The 19,259-nt window shown below is 27.2% G+C and overlaps 1 protein-coding gene across 50 annotated transcripts in view; it reads left to right on the forward strand.

Moving 5' to 3' along the window:
* Nucleotides 1–19,259, forward strand: part of LOC106872354 (uncharacterized) — a 99,135-nt gene that overhangs the window by 19,872 nt on the left and 60,004 nt on the right. For 19 of the 50 annotated variants that reach the window (XR_016238997.1, XR_016238993.1, XR_016238995.1 and 16 more), the window contains 2 exons: nt 1,904–2,015; nt 12,275–12,367. Coding sequence is in view for 28 of the 50 variants with exons in the window: in XM_089345494.1 (XP_089201620.1) it covers nt 1,904–2,015; nt 12,275–12,367 (205 nt within the window). In the remaining 22 variants the exon portion in view is untranslated. Of the gene's footprint in view, nt 1–1,903; nt 2,016–8,303; nt 8,412–10,593; nt 10,687–12,274; nt 12,368–19,259 lie in introns of all 50 variants that reach the window. The other 31 variants (XR_016238988.1, XR_016238986.1, XR_016238987.1 and 28 more) reach the window with 2 other exon arrangements.

Below are 19,259 nucleotides of genomic sequence, written 5' to 3' on the forward strand. Positions count from 1 at the left end.
ATAATGAAAATAAAAACTGAAATATAAAGAAAGAAAAGGGAACAGTTACATACATATGCTTTTAGGCACTCAACAAAGAGTGCACTGCATTGTATAGCAGAAACAGATGTAAGCTAATAGAGTTTATAATGTAACCATTTTTTCCTTTGTCATCTCATTTTCTTATATATATATATATATATATATAGAAGGAATGTGAATATAAAATTAGGTTTGTAAAATCTCAAATGGCAACCAGAAGTAAACATGAAGTTCCCATGTTCAAAATTTAGAAGCATATCATGAAAAGACAAATGAATGTTTAGGTGATTCACTGTTCCCCTTTTTTGTCTTTGTCTTTCTATATTTTTCTTTTTGTTATTTTATTTTTCACTTTGTTTTCTCACCAAGAAAAAAAAAATTGATAATGATTCAATATATATCAAAACCTTCGAAGAACATGTGCTAAATGGGAATTGCTTGTTTAAAAGGTAGTGATGTTAAACCTATTAATAACGTTTGATGGAAAAAGAAAAGTCTGGCAATTACATATAAAAAAAGCATACATACATACATACATGCATACAGAGAGATTTATACTAGCATAAAATACAAATATAATTGAGGGCATAAAGGGTTCCATTCCTATAGGCATGGAACCTTCTATGCCCTTAATTATAATTGTATTTTATACCCTTATAAATCTCTATATATGAATTCACCTTAATAGGTCTCTTTTATATGTTGGTCACTGAGAAAAGTCTTAATGATTTTTATCCTTTATTATATATATAAGGCAGGCTGGCAGAATTGTTAGCACATCAAGCAAATTGCTTAATAGTGTTTTGTCCATCTTTACATTCTGAATTCAAATTCTGCTGTGGTTGACTTTGCCTTTCATCTTTTGGGGTTGATAAAATAGGGACCAGTTGAGCAGTGGGGTCGATGTAATTGACTAACCCCAATCCCCAGAATTGCTGGCTTTTTGCCAAAATTTTCAAACCAATATATTCATACACAACAAATGTACAAATTTCTGGGCACACATTAAACTACATATTTCTACCAAAATTACACTGAATATTCCAGAAAATTCTTCAAATCCAAACAATTTCATTATAGATGGTAATGCATATTTATAAAGATGTCTTAATGAAAAAGTGAACCCTCTTCCAACTTGTTGACAGTTAAAAAAAATAGAAAGACTGTCTTTTTGATTGTCAAGCAATTTCATATTTGACGCATTTCAATCTATTTAATAAGCTGTCTCACTCTCTTTCTTTCTTTCTTTTCTCTCTCTCTCTCTCTCTACATATTGGTGTTGATATGAATATTAATGTTATTAATGGTGTATCAAATTGTTATTATTATTATTGTGGCTGCAAATCTTACAGTTATTGTTTTTATTGATATAGAAGGAATATTTTGTTGTTAAAAAAAATCATTTGCAACTGTTTTTTTTTGTCTTTCACAAAATTATTAATGCCTTATTCTCTCTTCTGCCATGCAACTGTATATTTTGTCTCATCTACATATATATTTAATTAATTCACAACTTAAACACACAGTTTAACTCCTTAAAAATTCTCATTTCCAAGCAAGATAAGTGCTAAAATTAAGTAGTGAATAGTGTGATTCAGTTGTGAATGCAATTTATATTCCACAAATATTTGTTGTGGTCTCACTTTCTCAATTAACATGTCACCACTATATATATATATATATATATATATATATATATATATATATATATATATATATATATATATATATATATATATATATACATATATATATCTGACAATCTAACACTGCCACACACAATCAGTTGCAATCGCTCACCATCACTCACACATTCTCTCTCTCTCTTTCTCTCTCTCTCCCTCTTTGTATACACTTTGTACAACCCTCCACATCACTACAGTGGCGAGTCTGGTGCTGGTAAAACTGAGAACACGAAAAAGGTCATCCAGTACTTTGCCCTCGTTGCTGCTACTCTTGATGGCAAGAAAAAGAAGGATGATGAAGAGAAGAAGGTAGCTTTACGGAGCGAAATATTTCAGCATGATGCTCTTGTGTGGTTCCTCCCACTTATTTTCCTACTCAAGATTTTTCCTACCTTTGTTGTGATCTACTTTTCATTTTAATATAAACTGTCTTTATATCACATTATGTATCTGTGTATGCACGTGCGTATGAAGAGTATTTTTATACTAATGTTCAACTCTAGATCAAGCAGATAGCATCCCTGAGATGACCCTTATGGGCTTTGCATTTGTCTCATTTCTTCAAAAAAGAAGAGACTTTGCCCTTTTCCTGTTTTACTTATTCATCCATTTATTTATTCTATGACTAATGTCTTACATCTCCACTACTATTAAAAGAGACCACCCCCCATATATATATATATATATATATATATATATATATATATGTGTGTGTGTGTGTGTCATTAAATTTCTAATTGATTGAGGTTTCTGCTGTGAGGGACAATTAATGTGACTTGTCCAACATCTCTTTTAGTTACCATTAGCTATTTTCTATTTTGATAATGCAGATGGCTTTTCTGAGCAATTTAGTCTTTGAATATTTCTGGAATTTCACCAACCCTTATATATGATATTGTGCATATATTTAGTGATTTTACTATCAATAATTGAGCTTTTACAGTGAAATCTATTATTCTCTGATGAAGTCCAGAAAGGCTGAAATATGCCTGGAGTTATCTCCTATATTTACTGCCAAGAAAAATAAGTAGGAAAATCTCTCTCTCAAATTCCCCCTTACTTGCTTTAATAACTGAAGGAGAGATGTGAATATTTAATTTGATGTAATCCTTAAATCTGAAATGGCAAATATTTTAGATTTACATCTTCATTGTCTTTGATATAGGACTGGTGTGTCATGGGGATGACCTAAGGGTTAAACAACAACAACAACAGCAGCAGCACAACTATGGTGGCAATGTAGATAGATGGGCCCATGTCTTTAGCTAAGGTTTGAAATAAAGGAATAGGTGGCTGATTCTAGTCAGTTGGAGTCGAAGGGGGGGGGGGGGGTAGTGGGCTCGATAGTAGTGGAAGGGAAAAAACAGCCACAGGGGTGATAGTTTGGTTGTGGGTTTATAGAAAAAGGGTCATTATGAGAGGAACAGCCACTCTTGTTTTTTGATGCAGTTGTTGTTATTGTTAATTAGCCCACAGAGATTCACTTTGATGAATCAGCCCTATACTTAAAGACAATCGAACCATGACCATCTCACCTTATTTATTTTTAAGGCATTGTGTATCCTACATAAGCTATACCATATAATTTGTCCCAGTTGTATTAAAAGTCAATGGGGTTATTTGTAGCAGGTCATGTGATCATTCAGTCTACTCCCCAGGCTTGAAGGCCCTCAAAAAGGACCATGAGGAAATAAATACCTTTGGACTCCTCATTTATCCATCAAAAGATAATGATAACATAAATTTATGGTAGTAGTAGATGTTATCTCTTCCCTATCTGTAACCCCTTCTTGCTATTGTCCTTGATATATTTTGAAGGGAAAAATATATATATATATATATATATATATATATATATATATATATATATATATATATATATATATATATATATATATATATATTATACATGTACATATATATATATACATGTATGTATATATATATATATATATATATATATATATATATATATATATTGTATACATATATATATTATACACATATATATATATTATATACATATATATATCATATACATATATATTATATACATGTGTGTGTATATATATTATATACATATATATATATATATATATATATATATATATATATATATTTATATATATATATATAGTCAGATGTATGATAGTGTAAGAATGTGTAGTGATTTGTTTTGTTTTAAACCTTGATGTTAAGCATATACATTTGTTCATCAATCAAGGTTTAACTTTCTTTTTCCCTCCGACTAACTGTTTTCTAGTTTTTACAGATTCCCCAAATAATAAATTAATCGTAACAACAATAATAATCATTGTAATATTAACTGTCCCTTAAGAACCAAATTTTTTCTTTTCCTTTTGCTAACCACATTCTCCTGTTTGTCTTTCATTTCTTTCTTTCTTTCTTTTCCCTCCCCTTTGTTTTGTAGACATCTTCAGTATACTCACAACTGGAAAGAGTACGAGAGTTAACTGTATATATATCTGCATATTGTCTCCATATCATTTGATCTCAATATTGGACCTGTAATCTTGGTTTGATCAAGACCTTGTAGGTTCAATTTTGTAGATAGAAAAATATATACCCAACTGAATGATGGGATCACTCAAATATACAGGACAATACTCACCAATGCTTTAAGATCTGAGATTTTGAGCCACAATTATTAGAGCATTTGACAAAAAGGACTTTGCAATAACTTTTCTAAACCTTAATGCTTTGAGTTTAAATCATATGAAAGTGGTCTTTATCTGCCATCCCTCTGGGACCAATGAAATAAAGTAGCAATCAAAAACTGGAGTCAATGTCATCAAGTAAATATTCTCCTCAAAATTGTTTGCCTTGTACCTAAATCAGAAAACATTATAATTATTATCCTGTGTTTCAGTAAAGACAGTAAGGCTGAATTATATAACTATATAAACCTAGCCTGACATAAAAATTACATGCTCACTTCGTCAGAGTTTATATATATATATATATATATATATATATATATATATTGTGTTTATATATTCCCAATATTCATTGCAATACTATATTTCAATCAGTTTAATGTGTCTTATTGCTGGATATACACATACTACATAGAGTCATGTCTGCCTAGACTCTGTCACTTCTAAAGTTATCCTATTGGCCACTGATACATGATAAATGCTTCAGTTCATCTGAAAACATTTTAATTCTGGCCATGCTGGAGTACAATATGCAGATTTTTAATTTCTAGACATATACCGTGTGATTCTAATCTCTCATTTGTTTCTAATAACAAAATTTATACCTCTAAAATACATATTAACCTGTTTTTTTCCCCCTTTTTAATTATTTATGTATTTTGAATATAATTCTCTTTTCTTCAATTATTATTTTCCCATTTCAATAATTTTTTAAATTTCAAAATTGTATTTTTATATATAAAAAGAACAAGAATATATACATATATTTAGAAACTGTAAGATCTATATGCACTTTGCCCTTTCACAATCGTCTACTTATTAGACAGGTGTTCTCTTAGACCTGGAAATTAATACAAACCCAATAAAGGTAAAGAATAAATTTCCAGCGCTGAAGTATGTTTATATTAACAAAAGAAACTCTATGAATGCCATTATGTATGTCAAATGTTGGTTATCCTGTTTATGTACATAGGTAGCCAGCCATCTCTGTGAGTAAATAGCCAGCAAACCACACATATCTATGATTTTAAAAAAAAGGAAATTATCCTGCACAAATCATCTCCCTTATCCAGATTGCTTAAATGTGATAACAGCTCCTTAATTTTTTCTACCACAACTTACAGTTTCTATAACAAATACATATATGCATATATATATATACATACATACATATATATATATATATATATATATATATATATATATATATATATATATATATATATATATATATATACATACATATATATATATATATATATATATATATATATATATATATATATATATATGTATGTATGTATGTACATGCATATACATATATGCATATATATATATATATGCATATATATATGTATATATATGCATATATGTGTGTGTGTGTGTGTGTGTGTGTTTGTGTGTATGTATGTATGTATGTATATATATATGTATATTCTTGTTGCTCTTCATATGTATTGTATCTTTATTATTATGTATGCTATGTTGTAATATTTTATTTCATTGAATACATTGTATATATTAATGTATGTATATATATTTATGTGTGTCTATGTGTTGTATATACACATACACATGTACACACTTGGATTTATGCGCTGTACAGCAGAAACACCTAAACCACATGCCTAATTGTCTGTACTTCCTCTGATAAATAATAGCAATTGGCCTATACATTCTACGGGCCTATCAATCTGTCTGGTTACTTCAAGTTTCATAATATCTGGTTTTAACACTGAATATCAATCATCAAACATATATGAGATGCATATCAAATGAAAAATTTATTTCTTTATTAATCTTTAAGACAAACTGAAAACTGTGGTTTAGTGCTTTTCAGCTTCCATTTGAAATTAGACTAGGAATATTGTATTCAATCATTTTCTTTTGGATTCTATTGTGATGAGCAATTATTTCTATTTAGAAATGCAGTAATTTCACATGATAGTCATATTATTTGTAATATTAGTATTAAATTTGTCATTTGACATTTTGTTATATTCTATGTATATTTATTTTTGTATTTTGGAAGTTTTGTTGTTTTTGTCATTGTTGTTGTTATTGTTGTGATTGTTTTTTGTTGTTGTAGCTGTGTTTGTCATCGTTACAATGGAAAACCAAAATTAAAACCAAAACACTGTATATACCCAAGTACACAGACACATGTTCAGCTGTGCAATGAAATCATGCAATAACATTAAGACTACCAAATTAATAATAATAATAATAATAATAATAATTATAATAATTATAATAAAATTTTGCATTCTGCAGGCAGAACAAATACACTGATACTTCCCTTGATGCACACACACACACACACACACAAAGATATATATATATATATATGGATATATATATATATATATATTCTGTCAGTTCACAATCTTGAAACAAGTGAACAAAATGCCTTCATTTGAAAGCAATAGAAAATGTCTGTAGTGGCCACTTTCAGCAGTGTTATAAGGGGCAGTGTTATATCTATGGAATCATTCAAGCATTCACATTATGTGCATAGCTGATACTCCTAGGTAGGGAGTTAAGGTTTCTTAACATCAGAAAACATATTAGGAGGGTATTGGGAAATATCACAAGTAATGGTGTAATTAACATAAGGGGTGGGGTAAATATAATTGAATAGAAAATAGCTAATCTAACTGCTCAACAACTAACTGAAATACTAATGCTTATTAATGCATGTTTATAAGGGTTGAGGTCAGTTATGGGCATAATTCTTGTGAATGGAAGGCTGACATTGATATTAATACAAAACAACATTTGAAGATGGCCATAAGTGCATCAACAGTTTAGGTCTTTTGCCCAGACATTTCTATTTTGTAGGGATATTTCTCCCTACATATGGAGATTATTCTTAGCTATGAATTCACAAAGTAAAATAGAAAACTATCTCCACAGCTCATATATATATATATATATATATATATATATATATATATATATATAATTAAAGTCACCAGACTGTTTAATTAAATAAAAGGAAAATACTCAAAATCTATCTAACAGAAATAAAATGAACTTACTGTTCAGTATATGCAAACACACACACACACACACACAAACACACACACACACACAAACACACACACACACACAAACACACACACACACACAAACACACACAATATATATATATATATATATATATATATATATATATATATATATATATACACATTATGAATAGTAGTAGTGATTTCAGAGTTTTGCCAAAGAAGACTCTTCATACATGCATAAATATATATTAAGATACAAAATGTTTGTACTGTGATGTTTGACTATAAATGTATGTGAATATATGTATATATGAATATATGTATCTATAATTATGTACCGTGCTTGTCATTAGAATTGTATATTTATTTATACTCAGAGTTAACTGTGTAATCTTTCTTTATATGTTTGTCTTAGTTGTTATTATTCATTTTATTTTTTTGCTTTATTACAATCTTTAAAAATTCACTTGTACAAATTTTCACATTTTTTCTTTGCTTTCTTTTATCATTCTTTCTCTGCCTGCCTTTCTCTCACTATCTTTCTCCCTGTCTCCTTCAAAAATTCCCCAACACAAAAATTTTTCTAAACAAAATTCCTTATCTTATTTTTTAAAAAAATCTTTTATTCAACATCAACAAATGAAATCAATTCCAACTCGTTTCATCTAAAACTCAAAACTTATCAAATGTACAAAATATTTACTCCTCTTTAAACTTCCTTAAAAAATAACAACACAAAACTTTAAAATAAAATAATAATAATGATAAAAATTATAATAATAATGATAACAATAAACTAAACTAAAATTAAAACCAACAAAACAAAATTATTACTCAACCGCTCAAAAAACTCCTCTTTCAATCTATCTGAAAAACCCCAAACCTTCCCATTCACAAAATTCTAGAAAGACGAAAAGAAGGGTACCCTTGAGGATCAGATTGTCCAGTGTAACCCAGTACTGGAGGCATATGGTAATGCCAAAACTACCCGTAACAACAACTCTTCCCGCTTCGTAAGTACACAGTGATTGTGGTCCACCCAAGTGGATATGCCACACTAGCAAACTGAAACTAATATGCAAGAAAAAAGAAGAAATAATAATAATAATAATAATAATAATAATAATAATAATAATAATAATAATAATAATAATAATAATTAATAATAAATAATAATAATGATGGCGATGATGACAACAATGATAATAATAATAAGAAGAAGAATAACAACAATAATAATTAATTAATTAATTAATAATAATAATAATCATAATAATAATAATAATAATAATAATAACCACAACAAATACAGCTGCCAAGACAATAACTCTGACCTTTTCCTATAATAATAACTCCCTCCTACAACAACAACTATATCACCTCCAATAATAATAATAATAATAATAATAATAATAATAATAATAATGATAATATTAATAATAATAAGGATGGTGATAATAACAAAAATATTAATAATAATAATGATGATGATGGTAATAATACCAATAATAATAATAATAGTAATAATAATATTGATAATAATAATAATAATAATAATAATAATAATAATAATAATAATAATAATAATAACAACCACAGTGAGTACTACTACCATGAAAATAACTCCATTTCTCAATAATAACTCCACTTTTCAACAGCAATAATAACAATAATACTGCCTCTATCAATAATAATAATAATGATGGTAATAATAATAATAATAATAATAATAATAATAATAATAATAACCACAACTGTGGATGGTAACCACAGTTATATCTCTCAACTCAAAAATCTGAACCTCATAACATGTATCTACCCACAAACTGTGTTAACCAACCAAACAACAACAGCAATAATAATAATAATAATAATAATAATAATAATAATAATAATAATAATAACAACAACTACTACTACTACTACAAACAGCAAATTGTATGATAAACTAATAATTCTCTATCAAAAGTAACCACTTTTTTTAAAACTACATATGTATATATATATATATATATATATATACAACATACACACACATATGCATATTCTCTTTTAAAACTCTCTTCAAAACTGACAAAATATAAAATACCTGTAATTTATAACACTGCTAATATATTTGTGAAAGCATTACATGCATGTATGTATGCATACATGCAGGAACATGCATATATATTAGATATAGATGCAACAATGTACTTGCAACTATTACATTTAATCAGAGACCATCTCTGACATTAAAAGCATGAAAAGACAAAGATAATATTAAGATTATGCAGAGTGTTAATTTACACTCTTTTTCTTGCATCACTTGGAAAATATGAAGATAAGGAAACATGAACAATTATTAGTCATTTTCCAAGTTTATATTCTTGTTAAAGTTTACCATTTTATACATTTTTTATTACTTTATGAATTATATTACATATGTTTATCTCCTATATTCAGCCAGTGAAGATGTCACTCTCAAATTTGTCACTGAAAGATGACAAAGATAGCTTTTGTAACTCAAGACTACATATATATACATTATATATATAAAAATACACGCACACACACCCACATATACACACACACGTTTCTGTGTATGTGTGATAGTTGTAGTAGTAATAGCTATGTTCATCTATATTAAAATATAATTAGTGGTACACAGGGTATGAGAACACATGAAAAGGTATGATTCTTTTTGCATCTAAGATACATCAACTGAAAATAAATAATAATAACAAAAAATAATAAAATTAATGATAATAATAATAATAATAATAATAATAATAATAATAATAATAATAATAATGATTTCTTACAGATAACCTTGTATATATATATATATATATACATATATATATATATATATATTGTGTGTCACTCACCTACCCCTCTCCCATTCAACCTTATTTCCTTCTCTCTCTATCTTCCTCTCATTCCAATCCTTTTTATCAATCTCACTCTCTATTTCACTGTGTTATCAAATAAAAGAATGTTATCTCTATACATTGTCTAACCAAAATTTTCTCCTTTCTTTTCTTTCATTCTCTCTTTACACCCATCCCCTCCCTAATTTATTTCCTCTTTGGTGTTCCATAAAAATATTTTTTTAAACTATATCTTATGAAACCCTAAACTCTTAATACCAATATCAACAAATCTAAATACTAAAATAACTCACCCTCCAAAACTGTAATAACCGAAATGTAGACATCCTTGGAAGACCAAATTGTCCAAGCTAACCCAGTATTGGAAGCCTACGGAAACGCCAAGACTGTCCGTAATAACAACTCATCTAGATTCGTAAGTACTTGACCAAAATCGTGGGCTAATGTCCTCAAAAAAAAAAAAAAGAAAAAAGAAAGAAATGGTGAATCATCTGCTCTTTTGAATTTTTTTTCTTGACAAACATGATTTGACCAATCAAGAAGTACTTGAAGTCAAAAACTTTGCAGATGAGAAATATTGGATAAAAATATTCAATAAATGAAAATATATATATAAATATTATGTTTGTGTACATACATACATACATACACACACACACACATATATATATACATATATATATATATGTGTGTGTGTGCATGTATGTGGGTGTGTGTTTGTGTATATACATATATTTATGTATATATTTACAGAGGACCAAATGATAGACACAACTAAATAACAAAAATAATATTAGTAATAGTATTAACAATAATAATAATAATAATAATAATAATAATAATAATAATAATAATAATAACAATAATAATAACAATGATCATAACAATAATAATAACAAAAAATTAACAAACAATAATAATAACAATAATAACAATAACAATTAAATACTAGCAAATCATCAATTTTTTAACCTGCCAAACTATTTTTTTCCCATTTATCTTTGTCTTCCTGTCATTTACGTGAAAAAAAACCCCCAAAATTTTTCATCCAATAATCTCTACATTAATCTAACCATTCTCTTTTCCTTTCTCTTTAGATCCTTTCTAGCCTAAACATATATATATATATATATATATATATATATATATATATTCATATTATAACTTCTGTTTCCTCTCTGTGTTTGTCTGTTTGTCTTTTAACCAGTCACCTCCACAGATGTTACGTCACTATGAGTCCTGTTGTATAACACGTGATATTGTTTAATAATATTAATAATAGTAATAATAATCTTTTTTGAAGTCTGTGTATTTATAATACATACATATGTGTATAAGTGTGTGTGTGTGCGTGTGTGTATGTATATATATATATATATATATATATATATATATATATATATATATATATATATATATATATATATATATAAGTGTATGTATATATGTATGTATTCATGTATAACAATTCTCTGAAGCTCTTTGATTCTTCATAATTTCAAGCATTTGCAATTTTAACAGACAAGATTTAAAAAGAAAAGGGTCTTTTGGTGTGGGGGGGGGGGGGGACAATGATATATGAAAGAAAAATAGCAAACAATAATGTCCACTGTGACTCTTGTACATATTGTTTTTACTTCTCAAATTTCTCAATTGACCAATGATACAAATTCATATTTCTCTAAATAGTCATGTGACATGTTTCGAAGAGCTTCACTGAAAAGGAATAGCAATGCTCATTCCATAACCTCTACCCACCTTAGAAAAAAAAATCCCTTCAATCTCCTTAGATTTTCTGCTCCACAGATATTACTGATGGCTGAACAGCACTTTTTTTTAACTAAATATTTTCCATTATAATTTTTCCCTGTCTAACATATTCTTCTCTTTTTCGTGTGATTTCCAAACCTTCACAAAAAAATTACCCTTCAAAAAACATCTTCCTTCGTAACTGATGAACCCTACAAAACTTACACACAAAACAATAACCGTCTACAAAACAGGGTTCTCTTGAGGACCAGATCATCCAAGCTAACCCGGTATTAGAGGCATATGGCAATGCCAAAACTGTCCGTAATAACAACTCGTCCAGATTTGTAAGTATAACAAAGGAAAATGAAAAAATATAACAATGTCTTGTAAAAAAAATGATTGAGTTTTTTGTAACTGAAATCTATGGCCAGGTAACATGGACTTATTAAAACCCACTTTACCCTTGCAAAAACCATAATATTGTCTAATTTTCTTACTGAAAAATGATATATATATATATATATATATATATATATATGTATACTCACACACACATGATGTTGATTTTTAACTATTTCTTATCAATATGTCAATCTATCAGTCAATCTGTTCTTTTATTCATTGTATCTTTTCTAATTGCTGGATCTGTAAGAAGGGGTAGGATCCATGGTCTTTTCAGCCCCTTCTGAACCAGTGAGACTGATGTCTATAATGTTTAGTTAATGATTCTTATCTATTTATCTCTCTATCTATCCATCTATCTATCTATCTATCTATCTATCTATCTATCTATCTATCTATCTATCTATCTATCCATCTATCTATCTATCTATCTTTCTAACTGTCTTTCTTTCTCTCTCTTTTGCTTTCTGTATTGATACATACACACACACACACACACACACACATAAATGCATAATCTTATAACTCCTGGATTTATACTCTTCTTATCTCTCTAATATGATTCAAACAAGAAAGTAGTCTAAAAACCTTTTTAAAATCTAACACCAAAATAATACCCATTAACATAATATTTTAGTAAAGACTTATAGTCACTGTAGGAAATAATACCTGATTGTTTGAGATAATATCAAATAACAGCTATCAACAAGGAAGCCATTTCTTTAACCAAATAACTATGCCTGTTCCCATTTAAGAAATATAAAGAAGACTTTTATCATTTCTAAATCAACATAAGAAGACATTTCATTTTGTCATCTTCTGAGTCCAATCGTTTGAAATACTGAATAGATGAAAGTTGCCCAACTCCATCAAATTTCTGTTTCTCTGCTATTTTGGCATTCCATGACATAGCCTGAACAGAGGTGTTGTGCCTCATATTTATTATTATATATCTATAGCAAAATGGCTGCAGTCTTTAAATTCAGAATTCATTTGTGGATATCGTTTTCCACCAAAATATAACACACACACACACACACACACATATGCATGCAATTGGCATTCTGAATGGGGAAAAGAGACAGACAGAAAAAAGACATTAAAATGGAAGGGGAGGAGTGAGGATGGTTGGTGGTTTAGTTTATGGGACTGACAGTTGTTTAAGTTATGCATGCATGCATATATCCATATAACAATGACCATTAAGATACAGACAGGTGGCAGGTTAGAATGTAGTCAAACATTCAGAACTGTCATTGTATGCATATATACAATGTGCGCACATGCACACGCACACACACACACACAGCATGGAAGACAATCATAAATGAATTCTGTAATTAGTATTCCTTTAGCAGTTTTGGTATCATAGGATAGTAATGGTGCCACATTGAGATTTGAACCAGGCAACACAAAGGTTTTAATGAGAACAATCTGTCTTGCTGCATTAGCCATAAACACTAGTGGTTCTACAAATTGCATCTACCTGAGACAGCAAAGTGGCTTATATGTGGCTGCTCATATATATATATAGCAACTAAATTTCCTTGAAATCAATGTGTGCCATACTGAAAAACTCAGGAAAACATTTGATAATGCAGCCCGAGACACAAAATGCCTAAAATAAATATAAGCTGGTCAAAGCTTTGTATATAGATCTGTTTGACCAGAATTGAACTGGTGTTAAACAACAATAACTATAGCCACTACTAGATAATATAACCCCAGATATACTGTTTGAATAAGAGATAAGGTGGTCAGCTGCAGCTGGAATGCTTTTTATCTTTTATTTAATCAAAATATTAGTAACAAAAGCAATAACAAATATTAAACTATTCAACAGACATTTAGAAGATGATGAAAATAAAAATAGTATCTGTAAGCAAGCAAAGCAACTCCCCAAATGATACTTTATGTAACATGTTATAACAAAGGAAAAAAGTTCTCAACAACTCTAGTTAATGTTTTAAAAACTACACTGAAATTCATAATAATTAACAATTTTTATTAACAATGATTAAATATAAACTAACCATAATAATAACCGTATTTCACTCCCCCTTCAAAAGATGAGTTTTTAATATATAAGTATTGAAATGTGTTTAAATCTTAAAGTATGCACTGTAACTACTATGAAGCAAGAAGTAATTCAGCTGTAAATTTGTATTTTCTCTAGTGGCATTTACGTATAAATATATACACCCAAACGTATATACATACATATATATGCATATGTATTTATGTATATATGTATAGATAGATATAGGAATAAATTTCACAGATATGAATTATGCTTATTATTACTCCAACTTATGTACATTTATATTTTCTCATCTCTGATTCAAATGATTATGTTGAAGTTTCCACTGTGCTGAAGAAGCCTAACAAGAAATATGCCTTCAACATGTATACATGGTCTACTACACTTGTTGGGAAGGCTTAAAACCAGATAAATGAATACTTTATAGCTAGTTGTATTTATCTTTCAATGCTTACAATGTTAAATATGTTAAAACTAACTTAACTATCTTTAAAAAAAAAACTTTTTTATTATCAAATTTATAATGTAACACAGTGTTGATATGTTTCAGTAAATTTCTGAACATAATGACGAATTTTAAAAAATTTAATAAAACACCAAACGTCAGTCATAATTAATCAGGCTGTTTGCAAAAATAACTGAACAAAACAATATTCTTTCATAAAATTCAGGTAGAATGTAATTAAATAATCAAAATACTTTAAACATTAGAGATTTCTTGTTATCATAAGGCAGATTAGTGCTAAACAAGGTAAATTCCTTCTCAGCCACAATCTTAATAAATAACAATAACAATTTATAGCAAATAATAAATAACCACAGTAGACACCTTTTATCTAACTTGCATGCTACACTTTACCTTCCCACAAAGACCTTCACTACTTAATCACGTAATTTGTATCTTTTAACATTTTATTTTTGTGTTTTTTCTTTGAAAACGTATATATTTGTATATATATACGTATACATGGCCAAAGATTTTGATTACAAAGAGCTCTTGAAAAATGTATCTTTTCGTTTTTTTACAAACAATAAAACTTGATTGATATATGTTAAGAAACATATATCATACTTACATACATACATATATATATATATATATATATATATATATATATATATATATGGCATTATGTACTATATATTTTCAAACTATCCAAGAGTGTTACGTACTATACTGGATAATATGGGGAGAGAAAAAAATCCGGTGATGCAACCAATTTTGCACAGCAAGCATTTAAATAGTCTATTGTTATAAATAAAAAATAAACATCATATATATATATATATATATATATATATATATATATATATATATATATATATATGGCATTATGTACTATATATTTTCAAACTATCCAAGAGTGTTACGTACTATACTGGATAATATGGGGAGAGAAAAAAATCCGGTGGTGCAACCAATTTTGCACAGCAAGCATTTAAATAGTCTATTGTTATAAATAAAAAATAAACATCATATATATATATATATATATATATATATATATATATATATGTATATATATATATATATGGCATTATGTACTATATATTTTCAAACTATCCAAGAGTGTTACGTACTATACTGGATAATATGGGGAGAGAAAAAAATCCGGTGATGCAACCAATTTTGCACAGCAAGCATTTAAATAGTCTATTGTTATAAATAAAAAATAAACATCATATATATATATATATATATATATATATATATATATATATATATATATATATATATATATATATATGTATGTATATATATCTGTAAACTATATATTTAATATTATTAATTAGTCTTTTAGGTAATTCCAAGACTTGGTAATAAACCTGTTTTTTTACATTAAAAAATCATCAGACCCAATGTTTTAAATATCCTGCCTACTCCCTAATGTAAAATCATTCATCAGCAACAACGTCAAACAATAACAATATTAATATTAATATTAATAATAATATACCAATAATTATAATAACAGTAATAAAAAATATAAAAATGATGATGATGATGATTTAACAAAAATTTCCTCGAATTGTACAAATCAACCTCATCTGTTTTATTTTGAATTTCACATATAAAGTACAATTAATTAACTAATCAAAAGTAATAACCTAAATGACCAAATAATTACTAAGATTTATCGAGAAATTAACAGACTGAAAAACAATGAATAATGATTTTAAAAAATGAATTACTGGTTAATACATAATATGTATATATATATTTACATGCATATATGTGATATATACTCAAATATATTTATATATATATATGTATTATATATATATTAATTAGTAATTAATTAACTTCCCCTCCCACTTTGAATTTTTCTTATTGAGACCTTGATAACGATGGTAAATTGTTATCAAACATATTGAACAAAAAAATCAAATCACATTTGACTGAATATCTTTAATAAATGTTTTGAAAAAATATTTATTTAAATATTTTTTCAAATACTTAATATTAAAATAAAATAGATTAACTCATTTAAATTAACCAATCAAATGAAAATATTAATCAACACTTGATTTTTATTACAAATAAATTAACTAATTCATGAAAAAATAATTTTTCTATATTAAATGAAAATATTTATTAAACAAATGAATTAACATCTTACTGTAATATTTTTTAATTAATCAATTTGATGAAAATTATTTTAGAAAATAGATTAACATTTTATTTAGTAATGTTTTTTTATTAAATTAACCAATTAGATACAAATAAACCATTTTTTATGAATTAACAATTGATGTAATATTTAATGATTAACCAACTAGATTATATAATATAAAAATATAAATTAACATTTTATTTAATTTTTTAAACTACTTAACTAATTAGACGAATATATTTTTTTCTAAATTAAAATATAAATATAAATAAATAGTACAAGAAAATATAGGCACCTACATGAAGAATGATTGTTGGTTTTTAACTGACAACCAAAGCCATATATTTGTATAGGCTTGTGGGTTAGTGTGGGAGAGAGGGAAAACATTTGATTTGATTGACACCACTCTTTTACTGGTAAGAATGCATTTTACAGAACCTGAAATAGTGAAGGTAAAAAAAATTAGAACATATTCTGTTTTTTTTTTTCCTGTTTCTGATCTATTATGAGACTCAGGTCTTATTTACAAAGACCTGAAAATCGGAATAGCAAGAATGTGGAACATAATTGCAAGAACAGTCTCAATTGTTCTAGAAATGCTAGTGTTTGCAAAATATATTGGGAAAACATGAATGAAAGAATTGCTTGGGAAATCTGCCACAGGTGAAGTTTGCAAGTGACTCTCCTTGGAAGCGTCCATACCGCGTGCAAAAAAAAAAAAAACAGTGCATGGTGTAGAAAAGAAGCAATTGTTATCATCAAATCTAACCTACATTAGAGTTACAAGAGGCTCTAGTAGGGTAAATGGCACATACCCTGAACTGGTTAATAATAACTATGATGAAGATGATGATGATAATAATAATAATAATAATAATAATAATAATAATAATAATAATAATAATAATAATAATGATAATAATAATAATAATAATAATAATGATAATAATAATAATAAAGATGATAGCATTGAGATCTGTATTGCGCACTTACAAAAAATATGCCATCTATACAAATCTCAATAAAGATTTTTTGAGATATGAGGAGACATGTTCTCACAAAACTTCAGAGTAACATCTCTGCTATTTAAATTAGTAAAAATTAATAATAATAATAATAATAATAATAATAATAATAATAACAATCACAATCAGGATAATAATAATCATAACTGTTTCTAGCATTAAAAACAATAATAATAATTTTGATATTGTAATATTTGATAACGAACGTAATCATATGTTAACAATAATAATTATGATAATAACAATAATAATAATAATAATAATAATAATAATAATAATAATAATAATAATAATAATAATAATAATAATAATAATAACAGCAGCAAATTGTTGTTATTATTATTTGTTTTCTCTAATACTGATGGTTTTATTAAAAAAATACTGAATATTAATAATGAAAATATTAACAATTATACTTTTTTCTAAAAGTGATAGATACTATGTTAATGACAATAACACTAATGACAATAATTGTAAATATATATTTTACTATTGATAATTCTAATTTAAGCAAAAAACTAACAATTTAAAAAAATATATTTGTTTCTAAATTGAAAATTTAAATAATTTTATCTACTTATTTTTTGTTAAAAAAGATAAGTGTAAAGAAATTTAAGAAAAAGTTTGATAATTCAATAATTATAAAATGTTTTATAACAATTTAAAGTTAGATTTCTGTTTTGAATTATTATGTATAATATATTGGTGAACAAGGATTCTCATAGAATGTCTTGATTCAAAGACAAATTGATGAGCCATTTAATGATTTACTGTCTAGTTAAATATCAGTGGGACTCAAATTTCGAGCTCTTAAATGCTTGTGCTCGCTGAGTTAATTCCAGTCGTAAATTCTGGATATGTGTGCTTGATATGCTTAATAGCTGATTTCTGAGAGCACCACCTCTTGTCCACTGTTTTAGCAGGTATTGACATTTAGCCTCAATTACTGAGAAAGAGACATGTACAGGTTAAAAATTGTACAGGTTTGCCTGTAATAGAACATCTTTTGTACTGCTATAGACAAAGACACATTTTTAATGGCCTAAGTCTCAGTAGAAACAATCATCATCATCATCATCATCGTTTAACGTCCGCTTTCCATGCTAGCATGGGTTGGACGATTTGACTGAGGACTGGTGAAACCGGATGGCAA

The sequence above is a fragment of the Octopus bimaculoides genome, chromosome 29 (assembly GCF_046866305.1).
Source record: "Octopus bimaculoides isolate indiv1 chromosome 29, ASM4686630v1, whole genome shotgun sequence".
Classification (NCBI taxonomy): domain Eukaryota; kingdom Metazoa; phylum Mollusca; class Cephalopoda; order Octopoda; family Octopodidae; genus Octopus; species Octopus bimaculoides.